At 37.8% G+C, this 19,237-nt stretch overlaps 1 protein-coding gene across 1 annotated transcript in view; it reads right to left on the bottom strand.

Annotated features, from left to right (window-relative positions):
* Window positions 1-9,191: 9,191 nt before the first annotated feature.
* EEF1E1 (eukaryotic translation elongation factor 1 epsilon 1) overlaps window positions 9,192-19,237 on the bottom strand; it is a 14,853-nt gene continuing 4,807 nt past the window's right edge. The window contains exons 2-3 of the mRNA XM_009070662.1: window positions 16,497-16,592; window positions 9,192-9,488 (exon numbers count right to left, since the gene is read on the bottom strand). Of these exons, the coding sequence (XP_009068910.1) occupies window positions 9,348-9,488; window positions 16,497-16,592 (237 nt within the window). The 3' untranslated portion in view covers window positions 9,192-9,347. The remainder of the gene's footprint in view (window positions 9,489-16,496; window positions 16,593-19,237) is intronic.

Below are 19,237 nucleotides of genomic sequence, written 5' to 3'. Positions count from 1 at the left end.
TGTTGAACTTCATGAGGTTTACATTGGTCCACTTGTCAAGCCTGTCAAGGTCCCTCTGGCTGGCATCCCTTCCCTCCAGCATGTCAACTGTCCCACACAGCTTGGTGTCATCAGTGAACTTGCTGAGGGTGCACTCAATCCCACTGTCCATGTCACTGACAAAGATGTTGAACAGTATTAGCCTCAGCACTGATCCCTGAGGGACACCACTCCTCACTGGCCTCCACGTGGACAATGAGTCGCTGACCACAACTCTCTGCATGTGACCATCCAGCCAGTTCTTTACCCACCGAGTGGTCCACCCATGAAATCCATGTCTCTCCAATGCAGAGACAAGGATGTCATGTGGGACAGTGTCAGATGCTTTGCATGAGTCCAGGTAGATGATATTAGTTGCTCTGCCCCTATCTACAAATTCTGTGGCCCCATCATAGAAAGCCACCAAATTTGTAAGGCATGACTTGCCCCTGGTAAAGCCATGTTGGTTATTACCGATCAACTCTTTGCTTTTCATGTGCCTAAGCACAGCTTTCAGGAGAATCTGTTCCATGATCTTGCCAGGCACAGAGGTGAGACTGACTGGTCAATAGTTCCCTGGTTCTTCTGCTTTTCCCTTTTTAAAAATGGGGGTTATATTTCCCTTTTTTCCAGTCATCAAATTCAAAAGAACTTATCTAAGACTAACTGCCTGACTAAGTCTCAAAGGAGGAGTTGTTGTAAGGGGTCTCATACAAGAATGCACCCAAGGACATAAATTCTTGCACCTCTTACTAGCTAATCCTGGAGCAGTGCAGATGAGCCAGCACAAGTCAGCCAAGACCAAGATAAGGAACTTGATAATCTGCAAATGAAGTAATGAGCTAAGCCAAGACCATACGTGGAAGGAAGACTCAAAGTTCATGAAAAGGACACTAATGGACATCTTTCCAACAACCACAAGGGACCACCAGAGACCATCCAAAAACCCCTATGGAAGACCCCTAAGAAGCCACTGACTCAAAAGTGGACTAACTAGCATAAGAAGCAAGAGAATGGCTAACCAATAGATGATAGAATACTAATTAATAAGAGTTAGGTAACTTGTGACCTATGAGCACCAATTTCTGTGTTTTCTGAAATGCATAAACAGTAAAAAGTTTGGATAGTTGGGATGAAGCTTGGCAGAGCATCTCTCATGCACCTGGTGCCATAACAAATAATGCCTGTTCTTAATACTATATTGGTGTTAAGAGGTTTTATTCCTGATCTCAGTGACAAGCTCACATGTCTGTCTGACACCAAACCCACTCAAAAAGCCTCACAGAAAACCCGAACTGAATAAACTCAAAACCCACCCAGTACTTGTTTATTTATTGGTTTTTGTTTTAGGAGGAGGTGTGCATTCAGATAAGAGACATGCACAGAGCAACCCCAGTTTGCCTCTGGGTGTAGCAAACATGATTTAACAGCTGCTGGACACATGGGCCACAAAAAAAACCCCCAAAAAACAGCAATCTTTTGCAACTCTACAAAAAAAAAAAGAAAAGGAAAAATTACATAGAATCCCTATACATTTATTTTAAAACTGTTTGAGAGTGCCAGAGAGTCTTCTCAGTACATGAGAGCAGGTCCAGCATTGAGCTACAAAGCTGATTAAGGGACTGGAGCAGCTCTCTTAAGAGGAAAAGCTGAGGGAGTTGGGCCTGTTGCTCCATGGGACAAGTGAGAGGGGCCCTCATCAATTTCTACATGTATCTGAAGGGAGGTCTCAAGAAGATGGAGCCAGGCTCTTCTCAGTGGTGCCAAGCAGTAAGACAAGAGGTAATGGGCAGAAACTGTTGCACAGGGAGCTCCACCTGCATATGAGGAGTGTGTCTTTACTGTGTGAATCACTAAACACTGGAACAGATTGCCCAGAGAGATTGTGGATTCTCCCTCACTGGAGATATTCAAGAACTATCTGGACACAATCCTGTGCCATGTGCTCTAGGATGACCCTGCTTGAGCAGGGAGGTTGGGCCAGATGACCCACCGTGGTCCCTTCCAGCCTCACCCATTCTGTGATTCTGTGAGAGCGTTAGGATATTTTCAATATACTTCCCCTCACCCCCTTATAAGTTACAGTATATTAACTTCCATTTGTGACTTTTTTTTCCATGCTACATAAATTCAGTAAGCTCTAGAACGGCTTGATCCTATTTAGGCCAATGCTTCTAGAGTTTGTTTCTTTTTTTTTTTTTTTTTACACATTTTTTTAGCTGGCAACACATATCACACTGCTCAGTGTCATTGTATGGTCAATGAAGGAAGAACTGGATCACAAATTCTGCTACAGCTGCTGCAGCTTTCAGTGCCCTGACCTGGAATACCAGAAAGGAGCCAGTTTAGTTGGAACAATTACTAGTTTATTAGTAGAAAACAGGAGTAGTATATATTTCTTTGTTAGAAATTAGTTTTGCCCACGTTCTACTCTGCATAACTTTTATAAATATGAGAAATTGCATGCCTGAGGAAAAAAAAAGTACTTTTAAAAGCTATTACAACAGACACAAAAAATTATCCTATTATTAAATTCTGTGTCCCATCATCAAAACTCAGAAACTGCTCACTGAAATGACTAATTGTTTTTTATAATACCTATAATTTTCTAAACTCAGGCTTAAAAATGAGTTAATAGGCTTTGTTGAAACAAGGTCCTCCAAAATCAGTCACAATATAGTTAGAATCTGTTTAAATAATAAAATGAACTTTACATTGGGAAGTGTTCAATACTGCAGCTAATATTATTACATATATAATCTAAAATAATTTTTCACTCCTTCACTGTTACAGTCTGTAGATATCACATTAAGCAGGCAATTAGCAGACATATGAATTATTTAAAAAGTAGTTCCCTTTCATATTACCTTTTTTCCACCAAAGTAACCACCTCTTGCAACTTATAGATTAGCATTTTTATTTTATCACTTGAATCCAAAGCACATAAGCAACTGACAATCACCAGTAAATTAGACAAGTCCTTATATATTACTATCTGTAGGATATTCCAGCTGGCTCTATCATCACTAATGACTTGGGATAGAATTGTTCAAATGTTAATTTTATCCCTTTCCAGCTTAGCTGCTATCCTTTCATAGTCTCTCTCTCTGACAGGTTATTTCCCCCTCTAAGCCCTATGCTCCAGCTTTTTATTTGCTAGGGAGGAAATCCTGTAGTTAAGGGGCTTTGTAACTACTGCATTTCTAGGAGAGAGTTTTTACATTGTGAATAATGTCAGGTTCAGAATTACAGAACTGCAACAAGGGCAAATCCTGTGACAGATAACTGCATTGGTTTCTAGGACTTTTGTCCTGAAACCATTCATCCTCTTTGTTTGAATACTGTTGTGGTTTTTTAAAAAAGAATATGCTTTATTTGTTGCATTTATGCCTGTTTTGTTCTTTGTTTTTCTGGCTTTTTTTCCCCCCCTGCTTACTTTCATTGCCCTATCAAACTGATTTTCAAAACATATTTAAAAAAATTAAGGAGGACTTGAAGAGGTGATGGCTATAAAAAGACAATACTTGTGGAGCCCCTAACCTGTCAGTTTGTAGGAAGTAGTCATCAAGTCACAAAAATATGGAAATAGCTATGGCTTGGAGCATGAAAATCAACATATGTAGTCATCATGTATTTTTGTGGAAGATAGGCTAAACAACCTCTGTCACTTTTGCCGTGCAATGGAACCCGCTTTCTCTTTTAGGGATCACCCTGCCACTTCCCATTAGTGTTAGCAGCACTCTGAATTGCAAAATCTTCAGATGAACTTGCCGAGTCCTGTCATTTCCCCCACAGGCTGTCTAGCGATGATAATCCACTAAAGGATTATTTCATCCAAGTGGCGGTGTCCGAGTCAAATGCCGGCAACAGGCAGGGAAACCCAAACCTGTTGAGGCAGACATCTGCCCAGATGGGAGCAATCGGAGCGACGGCCCTTAAGAGGGCGAGGCGGGGGACATACTTTGTGCCAGCAGAATAAGTCCATGGGCTGCACCCGTGATGGGAGACCACGACCACGATCGTGATGGCTGGAAGTTTGCGGGCTACGATGCCGATGCTGGCCGAAGCAGGCCCGGGGCTGCGCTGTTTGGAGGAGTGCCTTGTCACATTAGCCGCGCGGCTACTGTATTTGATGCTCAACCTGGACGGACAGGCCTGCCAGGCAGAAACTGCTCAGGCAGATGATGCTAGGGAGGACAAAAATTATCCACCGCCAAGACTAAGAAGACAGATGACACCCAGCAGGAACAGCAAGCCAAATCTGCAGAATCCACAATGCAGCTGGCTAGCCCGGGGCTACCTGCCTCTTTGAAGAGGAATAGACATCACCTACGAGCTGTCAAATTAGATCACCAGACTGAATATGCTGAAAGAGATTTAGTTCATCCAACAGAGAAGGGAAAGTTTAATAGATGGAAATCTTCCTAAAGGGGCCAAGGTAGCATGGGAGGGGAAAGGGGAATCCTTCAGATGTAGCAACAATGAAAAATTACTTACCTCCTGCCTGCCTGCAGAGAGATGGGATGTGCGGTGTTCTGTGGCAGCCACCGTGGCTGTAGTCACTACCAGCACGGAAAATAAAGGCCACGCCTGCAGGAACGTGCACGGAGCAGCAACAAGTAATGCTTGCTACAAAATCAATCCCCCCCTCCCAAATCTGTGATATTGTTATATATTGCCCTGCAGCTGGGCTCTGAAGTACTATAAATCTAACATTCAAGACATGCGGCGGTGGGATACAAAGACCCAGTCTGAATCCAAAAGCTCAGCGCAGCAAGAGGCATCTCCTCTCACATTTCTTCTGCAATAAAATTCAAGCACAAAAAAAAAAAGTGTGCATAGTACAATTCAGTTTCGATTAATCCCCCCCAAAATTAAGATTACCAAGTGAGTAAGCATGTGCTCAGGTGTATGGTGAATATGAAACCTGACATTTCCATCAGGGACAGCAGCAGCATGATCCAATTATGGATGCGAAGAAGAAATACTGCTCTTAGGGGGAAAATATTAAATGTAGCAATCCATTAAGCAGCTGCATCATTGCAATTACACTTTGAAGTTAAAGACTGTGAAACACACCAAAGATTAAAAGAAGTGATAAGATTAAAAACCAAAAGGGGAAAAAAAATCAAATAGGCTTACTAATGCCTCAGAAAAAAAATAATCAAAAAAGGTAGAAAAAAACCCCATACTGGCTTCTGTATACACATACAATTATAAAATCAATTTATGGCCATACCAAGCAAATTTATGTGGAGAAAAATCTATTCCCAACTTCAACATTCATGTAGCAGACAATGCATAGATCACCTGGCAGAGATGCAAACAGAAGATGCAAGATCAGAAAGATTATGAACCAAACTTCTGAATAGAAGAGCTTACACTGGATTTCTTGATAATGATTTCAGTTCCATCTATTCCTTTTTTTCATCTCTCTCAGCTATCTCTTTTTAAGTACTCCCTCCACTTCTTCCAAATCTACAACACTGACAAGCAGAGTTTTGACCATTATTGCTTTCTAACCAAGAGGAGAATAAAGAGGTCCAAGTTCTACTGCTCCTTCATCTATAATGTTACTCAGGTGCATTTCATGGACAAAACCACTTCTAAATCACATTTTTATATAAGATAGTTAACATAAATACTGTGTCTCATTTGAATTGCAAAGTACATCTATATTAAACCTTACTTAGTGTCTCAGCTCCCTGCTAATAATGCAGGATCCACACCCACACTGAAGAGTCCAGATTAATCTTCCATCAGTTATAATTGAAATTAATGTGTGTGTGTGTGTGTGTGTGAGAGAGAGAGAGAGAGAGAGAGAGAAAGAAAGTGAAACATTATTTTATCAGGATACTCCAATGAGCTATAACACCTATTGGAAAGATGCACCTCACAAAAATTAAGCTCCCTATTTCTATGCCTATGTTCTTCCAAAGAGTCAGATAGTAGGAAGAAATTCCTAGAAGGGCTACTTCAGCTTTTTTTTCAGTGTAATCTTCCCAAATTTCTCATTTCTACTCATTCCATATTAACCTGGATTTTTCTATAAATTATTGTTGCTTAGTTATAAGTCTCAGAGCAAGAACTACCCCTGGAGACTTTGGAAGTCAAACTGAACTCTCACTTAAAAATGAAGTTACACATACAAAGATGAGTAAAAATCATAAGCACATTTCGAACACATCTGATGCAATACTTGAACACCTGTTTCAACCTGCCTTGTCTGCAAGCAGTAGTCATCTTAGCATCATGGGGAAAAGACAAGTCAAAGTGGGAAGTGTAAGATTTCACTGAACACTTACAATTATCATATTTATTTCACTGTTGAATTCTTCAGTTGCTGAAAGGTTGTCATGCAGCACTATCTCACCATATGGCAACAACCTCAAGTCCCAGAGGCACATACTTAAAAGACCATAATATGTCAGGCCCCTTGAATATATTAGTACAATTATGCAAAATAATAATACTGCGGTGATGAGATACATTAACAAATGAAAGTGTCACTGTTCATGAAATGCTGTGAAAATAAATTCCACACATCACTGTGGTCATCATCATCATCAAACTGCGAAGCAACAAAAGTAAAACAGAATCACAGAGCCCTTCAGCAACTGAAGTTTTAAGAAAGGAGAAAGGGGTTACGAGGGAGGAGAGTGTCTTTTACAGATGTTCGGTGAAAGTATAATAAAATATGACAGACAAGTGGAAATAGCTTTAAAAACAGCAGAATATTTGCCCATGCACACCCTTTATACAGACCATTGATACTGAGAGCTCACACTACACTACACCTCATCTGTAAATGATATGAAGCATCATTGTAAAATATGTACCTTATACAGCCTCAGACTCAGCTATATTCATGTGTTTTTTCATAGGTTTTTTTAGAAATTTAGTTGTCCTTGATCAAAAGGCATTAGACAGAAAGGGGGAGAGGGGAGAAAAATCAATACCATCTGGTTTTCCCAGTCATCTCTCCAAAGGCAAAGTCTCAATTCATCCTTCTTTGCTTTTAACCCTCTCTATCCCCTTAAGTTTCTCCATACAGTGGAGAGAAAACTGAAATGCTCAAGTTATCACATCATAACAACCAAATGCCTTTTAGATAGCATAGAGTTAAATATTACTAATCCACTTCCAAACATTTCATCTGCTAGGTGAACTTTTTTTTTAACATTTCAGCAGCAAGTAACACTTCTGTTCTACACCAGAGAAAATAAAACTGGCACAAGAGGCTAGGGGATACTGCAGCAGTAACATGTAGCCACCTTGAGAAATCCCAACACTTGGAAACAGCAGCTGTTTGGGATTAAAAAAAAAAAGACAAAAAAAAAAAAGACACTGTAGCATCAACTTGTTTGAACAGATGACAGCATTGTTTTCAGCAATATTTAGCTCTGGCTTCATTTCAGCATTCTCAGCTGCAATGCTGCTATTTTCATGGACAAAGGCTTGCACATACACTTTACAAAAGTTTAATCATTGTCACTTGCAATAGCAGAGATAAAAAGAAATCTGTAAGACAAATGTGAAATTTCCCCAAACTCTGACCAAATGCACTGATGATTCACTCATGCTTCCCTTCTGAAACAGAGAACAGTTCATTGAAGTAGAATTTAAAAAAAGTATTTAAAACAGGTATTTTTCTAAGTCTTACCACCACTTGCTCCCACAAAGTGAGGGGAAAAACCAAACTCACTTCTACACATGCCGCTGGGTAATAAGTATTTGAATTAATTGGGAATTAAGAATACAAGCACTGACAGTAAACACCTGAAGCTCTTGGCTAGTGAAATACAAAAAGTTTGGAGCAATGTTTCTGATAAATGTTTATACTAAAGCACATCCACAATTCCTGAACAGACCTTAAGAGTTCGGTGAGATCTTGGGAACTAAGTGTGCAACGAGAGCTTCTAAATACCAAGGAACAAGAGTAGCTAACAGGAGACATGGTAGAAAGTGAGAATTAAGCCCCCTGGGAAAGGATGAGAACTTTCTGAAATTAAGTATTTTCATTCTGAAAGTAACTTGATGTACCTGTAAACACACTATAAAGAAATTTTGTATATACAGGATTAGAGCCTGGAATTGTCCAGGTTACACTTACTCTTGCAATTTTCTTGTGCCCATTTGTGTCAGGATATATTTTAATTAGCTTGTCTCATTACCTACCTACTTTTTTTTTTTTTAAGAACTTGTAACATTCAAAATGCTCAGCTGGGTGGGAGGCTCCTAAAGTAGAACACAAGTTAATATACAAGTGAAGTTCTCTACTGAACGAAGAAGTTGATTTATGAATTAAAATACCACAGTATGTATTTCTTTTAGGTATTAAAAGAAATGTTAACCGAATTGTACAGAAGGTAATGAATCAATTAAAGATAATAAATTTAAAACTACTACTAATAAAAACAGAGGGACCACATTTTACAACAAAATGACCTGTCCAAATATCTGAATCAAAAACTTTAAAACACTAATAGTGAACATTGATAAGTTCATTATCTTGAGGTTTTTGATTGGCGCTTTTTTTTTTGGGAGGGTTTTTTTTTTTAATTTTAGTTTTGTTTGCCTTTTTTACAACCTTGAAACTTGAATTTGCACTTGTGTGAAAAATGAAGTGAGGCAAACACAAAATATTTAAGAACACTAAACTTTGCTACCCAGTTTGAAAGAAAATGTTTCTAGACTCAAAATAGTGTACCACAAAATGAAGTAGCAAGTGAGCTAACCTTTGAAAAAACCTTCATTTTCTTTACTGAAGAAAAACTAGAAAGCTTCACAGCCAAATTAAAACTACTGTTTTAAAATAATTTATTCGGTCACATAAATACTTTGTAACATTTGCATGTTCCCTTTTTTCACATCCTTGGCACACAATATAGCTCTTAACTTTTACAAAACTAGTGTAAACATCCATGGAAAACAAAATGAAAAGGAAGCGGGATGACATACATAGAAATTCAATAAATAGCAGAAGGAGTGAACAGTTGAAGGAAAATAAGCAATTATTTTCTGTAAAGATCATGTAATTACACATGAATGTTTGATTAAAGGAACTTTATATTTTTTTTTAAAATAGTGAATTGAAACTCCATTTCCATCTTTCTACCATTGTGGCATTTAATCAGACACATGATACAATTCTTGAGTTCAAATTCTTGAATGAACAGCAGCAATTCAATGCAATTGTATTATTTGAGGCATTAACAGTTTTGGTTCACATACGGATGGTTACAAAACAATGTTTTCAAGTTAGTGGCTTTGGACAGTATAACTTCTAAATTCCCAAACCTCCTTCCAACACAACATTTAGATTTTCCTTAATGAGCATTAGTGTATAATCTGTTCTTGATAAAGACGACATTGGACAGATGTTGCCGGACACCAGGGTAGTGCTGAATGTGGCTGAACCAACGAGACACATTGAGGTACTTCTCCTTTTCTTGCACTGTGAGGTCCACCTGCACGGGGAATAAATAAAAGGCATCAGTAATACCAGTAATATCAGTGGATAGTTTTACAAATGATATAAACTCTCCTAAGTTGTTACAGTCCAGCACTATTCTATCTTAATTTCACATATTAAAATTCAAGGACAAAATATGTATGAACTTTTAACTTACTCAAAAAGACGGACCTGGAGGGTGGAAGATACATTTGGATGATAGAGAAGGGGGAAAAGCTTGCTTGATTTTAATGCATCTATTCATGGGGTTAGCACACAGTGAGGGGTGCAGGGAGGAGTTCTACAACATGCACAACACTTTCACGCTGATTTAGCAGATGCTCTTGCCTCACAGGCAAAGTGACTACTTTGTGTTTCAAGGTGTATTGTAGGTACAGCAATAAAGGTTTTTTTAGGCAGTATCAGACTGGATAGAAAAAATGGAAGTTGTTTTGTATGACTAACGCTCAAAATGAAATAGTTACTAAGAATCAGCATAGCTTAACACCTAACGGTTCAGATGTGCTCGCTCACATTACTAAGACAGCAATGGCACCATTCAAATTACTACAGGAAAGCAAACTGGAAACCTGTCCATACTTAGTACTATCACTTCGCCCTACAGTTTGAGGTCTTGTTGTTCCCCAGAGTTCTCAAATAAACAGCATGGTCACTTGCTTATTGCAAGATTAGTCAGGAAGAAGCCTGCAACTATCACACAGCTATTGCAACAGCTCCTTGCCACAGGAATTGTGTCCAAGATTCATGTAGAGCTTCAAGCCTATCTTTAATCAGAGGACTGGCTCAGATATAGTTATCTACAGCTACAGATCCCAACTCTACCTTTAAGTCTTCCAAGTCCAGGTCAGCAGCATCCTCAAAGCTTTGCTACAAAGTCTGTTATTATTTCGGAGTTTTTCACGCCAGCTGTAGAAGAACTATTGCCATCCTGTATCACCTGTATTACTTTTCCCTGATTAGTAATTTTATGTCTCTTTTTATTCCTCTGTAATCAAGTATCTTATCAGTTTAGACAATAATCTCTTTCCTCACATTAACCTGCTACAAATGAATTACAAATGGGGTAGTCCTCAAAACAGACTACAAAACCTGCATCAGGAACAAAATGTGATCTTCACATCAACTCCCCTATCTTATCTCGCCAATTCTGAAAGCAATCAGTGTGGGACACACCTCACTTCATGTTCAGTTAGCCATGTTAGCCACCAAGGTTAACTTAACTTAATCTTGACAATGCCTGCAGTCAGTGACAAAGGGCATATCTGTGGAGGACAGTTTTAACACACAAATCACTACCCAGACATGCCTAATATTTTTCACGTTTAGACTTCTAAAGCTAATCAAGGTTAATCCCCCCCACAGAAGCCTAAACAGATGGCATATTCCTTATGCTTTGTCCTACAAACAGTAGATTTTATGGATGCCTCAGGTTCACTGCGAATTTGGTCTTGGGCACAGGACAGCTGGAAACAAATCTGTTTCCACAAACTTCAGACCACAGGAAGAGCTATACATACTCATTTACTGAGCCACACAAGTGAAGAGCTGCTGTTTAAAACAAAGTCTCATGGTAAATTTCACCTTGTGACACAGCACCCTTTGGATTTCAAGTGTTGCCTATAACATTTGCTGCTTCTCCTTGCTGTTCTCTTACGCAGCCCAGCACTTGGCTTTGAACTGGGAAGCTTTACATGTGTAGCAGCAAAAAGAAAATAAGGGCATATTCTAGAAGATGAACCAGTGGGAAAATACCGAGAACAAAGAATTTCAAGGAGTTGCAGGAAGGAATTTAAACCAATGCCACATAACATTAAAGCTCTACTAATAAGAAGTTAAGAGCATAGGAACTGTGGCAACCAAAAAGCAAGTATCTCGCAGCTGCTCCCAAACTCAAGTAGCTGCTTCTCCTATTGAACTTACCTGCCAGAATACAAGCACAGCACTGCACATGTATTTCCAAAACAACTGCAATTTTGAACTCTTATGAACCCCAGTTCAGATAGTATAAGAAAATCTGCTTTTCTTGCTGCTGGCATGGAAATGTAAACAATATTCCTACAGCTGTGTAGTCTGATAGAAATGCACAGAAAATTCAATTGAAACCAGCCACATAATTTTTGCTCATCTAGAAACACAGGAGTTATTGGCATTAACCAAGTGGAAGATAACACTAACAGGGAGAAAAAAAACAACAAACCTCTGGAATTTTTAAAGGCATTACAAGCAAAAAGTGGAAGCTATTAAAATACACCACCAAGTGTTTCACGAATTGCCTGAGTTTCTGCTGGTACAGTACATTCAGGACCGAAAAAAAAGCAGTACCATTCAGAGGAAGATGCTTTTGATCACCTGCAGTGTGTTATAATTAATGGTAGTTGGCAGCTGATGCTTGGTATGAAGCTGTAGAACCATTTACAAACTAACAAAGAGCATGAAAAGAACAATGTGTAGTCTAAGGCCATCTGAAATTACTGAAAATGAAGAAAAGTATTTAAGTATGAGCAGATACTAAAAATACTGTCAATTTTAAGTTCCTTGAGTTCATAATAACCTTCTTCAAAGTCTTTAATGTGTAAGCACTTGGTTATGAAAATGCTGAACTAAACTGCAGATTTTGCAGCAGATACAGTATTTCCTCCCCATAATTTTATACTGACAATTCTCAATCTTTGCATTTCTCAAATGTAAATCAAAAGTAAAAGCCTGGAAAAATAGTCCTCTTTCATTCTGTTAGCATACTGAAAAAACATCTGAAGGGCAAAACAGACAGCTACTCTAATAATAAACCCCCTTTTTGTACTCTAGGCACAACAAGCAAGATATTTTTACTTATTTACATAATGTACTCTATCAGTGAAATATATTAAAAAGCACTCTGTGGCATGCTCTACTTTTTACTCGGAACATAACTCTTAGGTTAATTGTTTAGAGATCACTTCCATGGCATTTTTTTTACAACATTTTGTTAGATGGGTATTTTCTGTTCTTCCTCATTAAATTAGATAATTCCCCAAGTTAAGAAAGGCTGCTGTTCTGCTGTTAAAATAATTATTTGCTATTAAAGCAATTATTTTAATAGCAAAGAAGCAGACAGTCAATTTGACAGGGTTCTTTTTCCATGTCATGAAAAAAAAGAAAAAGAAGTCTTGTTCTTCCACCACAAAGCTCACAAAGGGGAGCCAAGGGTAGTCATCATACGATGCAACCCTAAGAGTTTCTATAAGGGCTACAAATACACAAGTTTTAATTATATTTGCTTTTGGCAGCACTCGGGATGGAGGTATAAACTCCCATTCCCACATCCTGCAAGTGCATGGCAAGTCTAAAAATACCTCCCCTACATCGGCAGCTCTTCAGCCTCCAGAAAAGGACAAGCTACTATCTCACTTTTTAAACTTAGCCTTTAGATCTAAGAGAAAAAAACCATCAGCTGGATGGTGTATTTCATGAATTACATGTGCTTTCAAGTAGTTTTGACTAATTTTCTGCTCTTAAAGGAATAGGCTTAAAATTAAATCTTTAAATTAAAACAGTTTTTTTTGTAATTCGGTTTAAGAACTATTTTTAGCATCATTCTTTAGAAGGAAATCCTGTGTCTCAGTACTAAAATAAGCAGCCTATCAGTGAATATTAACAAAAATTCATGGCAATCTGTTTATTACAGCAAATGTACATTATGGAAAAAGCCAACTAGAAAATAAACTGCTGCTGCAGTCTTATTATAGTTCAATATTAGTGGTTCTGACTCAAGGAGAGCAGCCTAGTTTGTTTTGTATTTGACTATTCGAATTGACCCCAGAATTTTGACTGACGCTTCTTCCATTTGCAGACATAAATTATACCCATAAGTTATTTCTAGACCTTATTAAAGAAATTTTCAAGTCAGACATATAGATTTGAGACCAATTCTTTGGTTCTGACATTTTTGAAGCATAAAAGCAGATCAATCTTTGTATTGATTATTTTTCTTCAAATAGAACTAGACTTGTGCTGTTTGAAAATACTTAAGAATAAACACATTGGGAAACTTTTAAAATTAACAAAAAAAAAGGATAGGAAAGCAAATTCATTACCACAGGGGGAATTTAATGCTTACTGATTGCCTGAGCTATCCTCAAGCAATGCTTCCAAATGCATGTTTTCCCTGCAATCTATGCTTTAACCTAGTGTAACTTCATTGTTCATCATATATATTCACATATATATTTAACTGAAATGTCTGTAAGATGACAATATTTATATGTAACAGAGACATCAATTAAATATGACAATGTAATTGATTGAAAAGGCAGTTAGTATCAAGCATTACTTTTTGAGTGTCTGTGACCTACATTAGGATGCAAGACAACAATGGATACAATTTAGTTCCTGCCTTACAAGTATGTATTTCTAATTAATAGACTCAAAATCGACTCTGCCTGCAAAAAGCCTGAAACTACCTGTGTGACTCTCTCTGATTAACATACAAATTCCTTTCCCACAATATGGATTTTTAAACACCTAGTGCTATTGTGCTCATTAAGCTAACTAGAAGGGACAGGGAGAATGAAGGCAGGCACACGGCAGCAGAATTAACAGTTGCTCCTGTTCTGGAGACAAACCAATTGGTCAGTTCAAATGGATGAGCCTGGACAGTTAAGAATCAGACTCCAGAACCCCTCATGGATAATGGGGAGGGCAAAATGAAGATGGGAGGAGGGAATGAATACGAAGAGGCATGACCTATACTCAGGAACACTAAGGAAGATGGTACCACAGGTGAAGAACTGAGCAATAGGATTGGGTGGTCATATAAACCTTTCCAATGAAATGTGCACCAGAAGGGTTTTAAAGTTTCACTACTTGGCTTATTAAGGATGATCATGGTATGCTGGTAATATTTACAGTATTCTATTACTCATGTCTGTGTTGGCATGTAGTTTTTAGAGTATCAGAAGCACAGAGGTTAACCTTGAACGTCATTATCAGTAACATTTTTAGATCAATTTTCTAGACAACTTAAGGGACAGCGAGATCTGTGGTCTCCCCTATGCCCCATGTCTCCCATTTCTACCTCCTTTCTTAGAGGATTATAGGAAACATTTATTGATATATTGCACAAGGCTTAGCTGAAGAGGTGATATAACAAACTGCTTCCCTGGACCACGTCACACAGAGATACAGCAGCTTTCCCTGCCTCCCCCATAAAGCTTAGGGCAGAGCAGCAGTGCTGGACATACTCTCTTCTCATTAAAGATAAAAATAATTTTAAAAAAAGTTACAGGATTCTACAGTTCAAGAGCTTGTCTCTGTAGGTAAGTACTAATATTAATCAATTCAGAAACCTTCAAAATACATATAATTCCTAGTCAGCAGCTTCTACACTTTCCTATTTATTTACCCCATTCCTATTTATTTACCCCATTCCTATTTATTCACCCCATTACTTGCCCTTTATACCCTTCTGATTCAGAAAATTATCTTCCATGAAATCAAACATTTCAGAAACAGATGCTGTACTATAAACTTGTCCCAAGTAGTATCTGGATGGTTGCAGGCACCCAGGAGCACCAAGTCATTTGTTTTTACCATCTGTTCTATTTCCCAGAGCAATAACTTGTATCTTTTCTTCTTGATTAGGTGGTCTACTCTAGAGCAAACTCTAAATTTAAAATCTGCTTGGATTTTCCCCTGCCTAAGTTTTTTTTAAAAGTCTCATTTGAACTTACTCTCTTACAGCACACAGAGTCATATTTTTAAAAAGTACTGTTAAATTTTTTCTATGTCTGCATATTACATGTAAAAGGTAACCTATTCTGACACTTTAGTCAACGTACCTATCCTACTAAAGATATTTAACAAGGCAAATACGGTTTAACAGAATTAATTCTAAGTGACTTACTCTAGCAGGTTTTCAAAAACCTTCTGAAATTAAGCTTCATTTTCTTCTCCTCTGTTTTGACACTCTCATTTGAACTTTTACTTCTGGACAGTCAAGATACAGGTACCTAAGCTCTCTCTCATGTTTGGTAGTATTTCACTACTTGATTCCCCCTCCCCTCTGCTTCCAGTTTGAAATGCAGCATTCTTCCACTTCTCTCAGAGCTCTGCTTTTAATTATATAAAAGCAACCGTTCACCCAGTTGACTGAATTCACTGATTCTAAGACACATGTGCATTTGTCAGAGACATCTTCCTCTGATTATCTTCTCTCCCACAATTCTCTAAGTCAAAACTGACTGATTTCATCCTCTCCCAAGAGTTTAGTAGACCTTTTTGTATAAGTCCTTTGGTTTCTTTAGTTGCACCCACCCCAGAGAAGACAATGGCTCATTTACAAACACATTGCAGCCACCAAAATGCAAATAACTTTTACTGCTTTATCTTTAAATTAACACTTGAGGTTCACAACTGAAGTACAACCATTTTTATGCACTTCATGGTAGCCTGAGCTGACTACAAAGAGTCTCAACATCCTCTCCACTCAGGACAAATTTATTTTTTATTTACTGTTTTCTTTTTTATTTACTTTATTTTTTATTTACTGGGTTTTTTTCCTCCTAAGCACCAACTCCCCATGTTATTTTCATATTATGCATGTTATCAAGTCCTACCGGTCAAGCCTTGAAACACAAATGACAGTTAGTTATGGCTCAAATTTTTTTTATATGCATTCATCTTTCAGGAGCTTAACTTACATGCATCTTTATTTCTCTAATACTAACAAGGGTTAGTCCTTTCAGTTCTGACACATCCTCTCAGTTTCACTTAGCTATTTCCCCATGTAGCTCTGTAAGCAGTCATGTCTGGACACTACAAGCAGTACACTTCTTTTGGCAGGTCAATAGCTAAATATTAAAGTTTAAAATGAACAACTTAAAAAACAAGTTTTCTTTTTCCCTGTTCTGTTTCATAGCTGCCATTGATCAATTAGGCAGGACAACTTCTACAATAATAAACTGTCCTTTAGATAAACAGCAATTATGATAGTTGTACATATAAAAATAATGCAAATAACACTTACCATGATATGATGCAATCCATAGTACATCAAAATGTCTGCTAAGGTGAAAATGTTTCCTGCCAGGTAGACTTTATCTTCAAGGTGCATGTTAAGATCCTAAAAAGGAAAAAGTCATTATACTGCTGCAGTATTGACCTTGTAAAATAATATATTAACATAATTGTGAGAAATAACAGAAACTTCCTCTGGAGACCATGCACATAAAATAAACACCAGTTTTGAAGCATCCCAACTCAACAAGTGAGAAAAACCTTAAAAGAAGAAAAAAAATCAAGTGAGTGACAAGAAAATAAACTCAAATATCACCACTCTTCCACAGCAAGAATTAGGTAAAATTCAAATGCTGGTCTCTAAATAAAGGCACAAGTGTAATTTATTTATATAGTCAGCTGACTCCACAGGAATACTTTCTTTACTTGGCCTCAAATTAGTGGAATTCAAAAATGAAAGAGTTGTGTATTTTTATAAGCACAAATGACTCAGGAGCTGCTAGGAGTTTAACATCTGATTAGTACAAAATGCAGTCCTGTGCTCAAGGACAGCACACTGCTCTTCCGGCAGCAGCTACTCCTGTCCTCCAGGACTCACTCCATGCAGCTGGTCAGCAAGGCTGTGGAACTCCAGCTGCGTAAGAACCAGGAAGCACAAAGGGATAGCGAGGTGGGAGACAAAAGTATTTCAAGCTTAATGCCAGAAACTTGATACCCCATCATCTGGTATTACTTGATACCTGCTTTTATTAACATTGAAATCACTGCTAGCAATTCTTCCCAACTGATACTGTCAATTCAGCTGCTGCCCAAGTCTCTAAGAAGGGAGCACTGCTTCAGCATTTTATGATCATCTCTCAACTATTCCGTATCAGAGGCTGTGTAAGGGTGGGTAGTAGAAGGCTTCCCTTTAGGTTCAGTAGATAACTACTGCAAGTCTGTATTACAGAAAGACCCTTTTCATGGCTTTTTGTATGCAATCATTCTCCACTAGAAAACAGGAGGCTGACAGGCTCACTGTTGCTCAAGTGCACTAGTTCTGAGAACACAGGTATCACTCACTGGCTCTACCTCTTTACCTGTCCTTCCCTTTCTCCACATCTTACCTACTTCTCATCCAATTTATGCACCTTTCTGCCCTCTACTTCCCTCTAAAGAAAGAAATTTAGAAACAAAAATTACTGATTTTAACCCTGATCCCAGCATAAGCAAGATTTAGGTTTATAATATTCTCTTCAGAAATGTACAAAAACAGTTTCCCAGCTTTTCCTTGATTTAGAAAATCTCCTTGTTAGTATCCCTCTCCTGGTTTAAAAAAAACCTTGTAGGAAATAGTAAGTGCACTCCTTTTCTCGCTCAGACATCTCCTTTAGCCACCCCCTCCCCTTGCCCCAGAAGCAGAGGCAAACAGCTTAAACATAACTAACATTTTAAAAAAATTTAATTTTTCACTCTCAATTCCACTTTAAGACAACCTATTATTTAAAGTAAATAAAGAAGTCTAAGGCAAGGAAAAGGGGCTTAATAATTAGTGAACAATTTAAAAACTGTTTTAGCCTTGAGCATGTTGCACTTTTTGTGGTTACATAATTTTACTGATACAGAGATATCCTACAGTGCATATCTTCAAAAAGAAAAAAAGATGGAAACAAAACTAAAATGCTGAGACTTTGAGACATCTGACCTTGCATTTGCTTTTGACAAGTTTGATTCCATTATGCCACCTTACTATATCCTTGATAACCTCTTCATGACAGGACTCCTGTACTTCTGTAATATTTAAACATCCTCATGTCTGATTTGATTTCTTTTATTAGAGCAAATCAGGGAAAAATATTAACCCCTGCATAGTTAAAATTCTGTAAGGTCATCTGCCCCTGGCTATGGAGGCTTCTTTTCTTAAGACTGGTTTACTGCTTTGTTCATGTTAGTTAGCTCTCAAATTACCTTAAACATGTAAGTACAGTTCTGTGGAATTTCCTACACACAACACACAGCCAAATACAATGTTAAGAAGAAAAAAAAACTTGCAGGAGGAAAAAAAAAAAGAGATCTCTTTACCAGGAAAAAACCCATAGACTTGTCTATTGTGACACAAATTCTCTGACCAGCATTTATCATCTTCATTAACCAGAAATTCCACAAGCATTATAATGAAAAGTAACACCACTGAAATTATATCCCCTCCTCTCCCACCCTCTTTCTTTAGTCTAGGCTATGGAATCAGGGTTTTGTAAAGTAAAAAGCTTGTTACCTCTGAAGGTACAATCACCACAGTTAATTTCCTGCTCAAAATTTTGGATTTCTTCATCAAAAAAATTACAGGATGCTAATTCTGAGTTTTATATTGCGCGTGTAGCTCAGAATAGTCATCAATTTAAAAAAATCCTCAAACTTTAAAGGCAAGGTAAGCCATTCCAGCGTGAACAATTATTTATTCTGGTTCATCAAATTTTATGAAGTCAGTTAACTGAGCAAATTAAATTTGACAAAAATGGTTTAGTCTTGTATAAATTAGCATCAGTTTACACTTCTGGTTCTGAACATGTACTTTTCTCCTATAAAATACAGACAGATATTCTGATTTCATTCTGCAAATCAAGATAATACAGGAACATCACAGTACGTTATTCTTTTCCAAGCGCATCAGGCACATTTAGGTAACCCTGCCTCATGGGTTATGCTTCCCATGGATGACTACACTCATGGCTAATAGCCAACTGTGTTCAAATTCCTGAAAGCCAAGTTTTC

This window comes from Acanthisitta chloris, unplaced genomic scaffold, assembly GCF_000695815.1.
Source record: "Acanthisitta chloris isolate BGI_N310 unplaced genomic scaffold, ASM69581v1 scaffold1410, whole genome shotgun sequence".
In the NCBI taxonomy this organism is placed as follows: domain Eukaryota; kingdom Metazoa; phylum Chordata; class Aves; order Passeriformes; family Acanthisittidae; genus Acanthisitta; species Acanthisitta chloris.
This window is presented reverse-complemented; position numbering and strand designations above follow the sequence as displayed.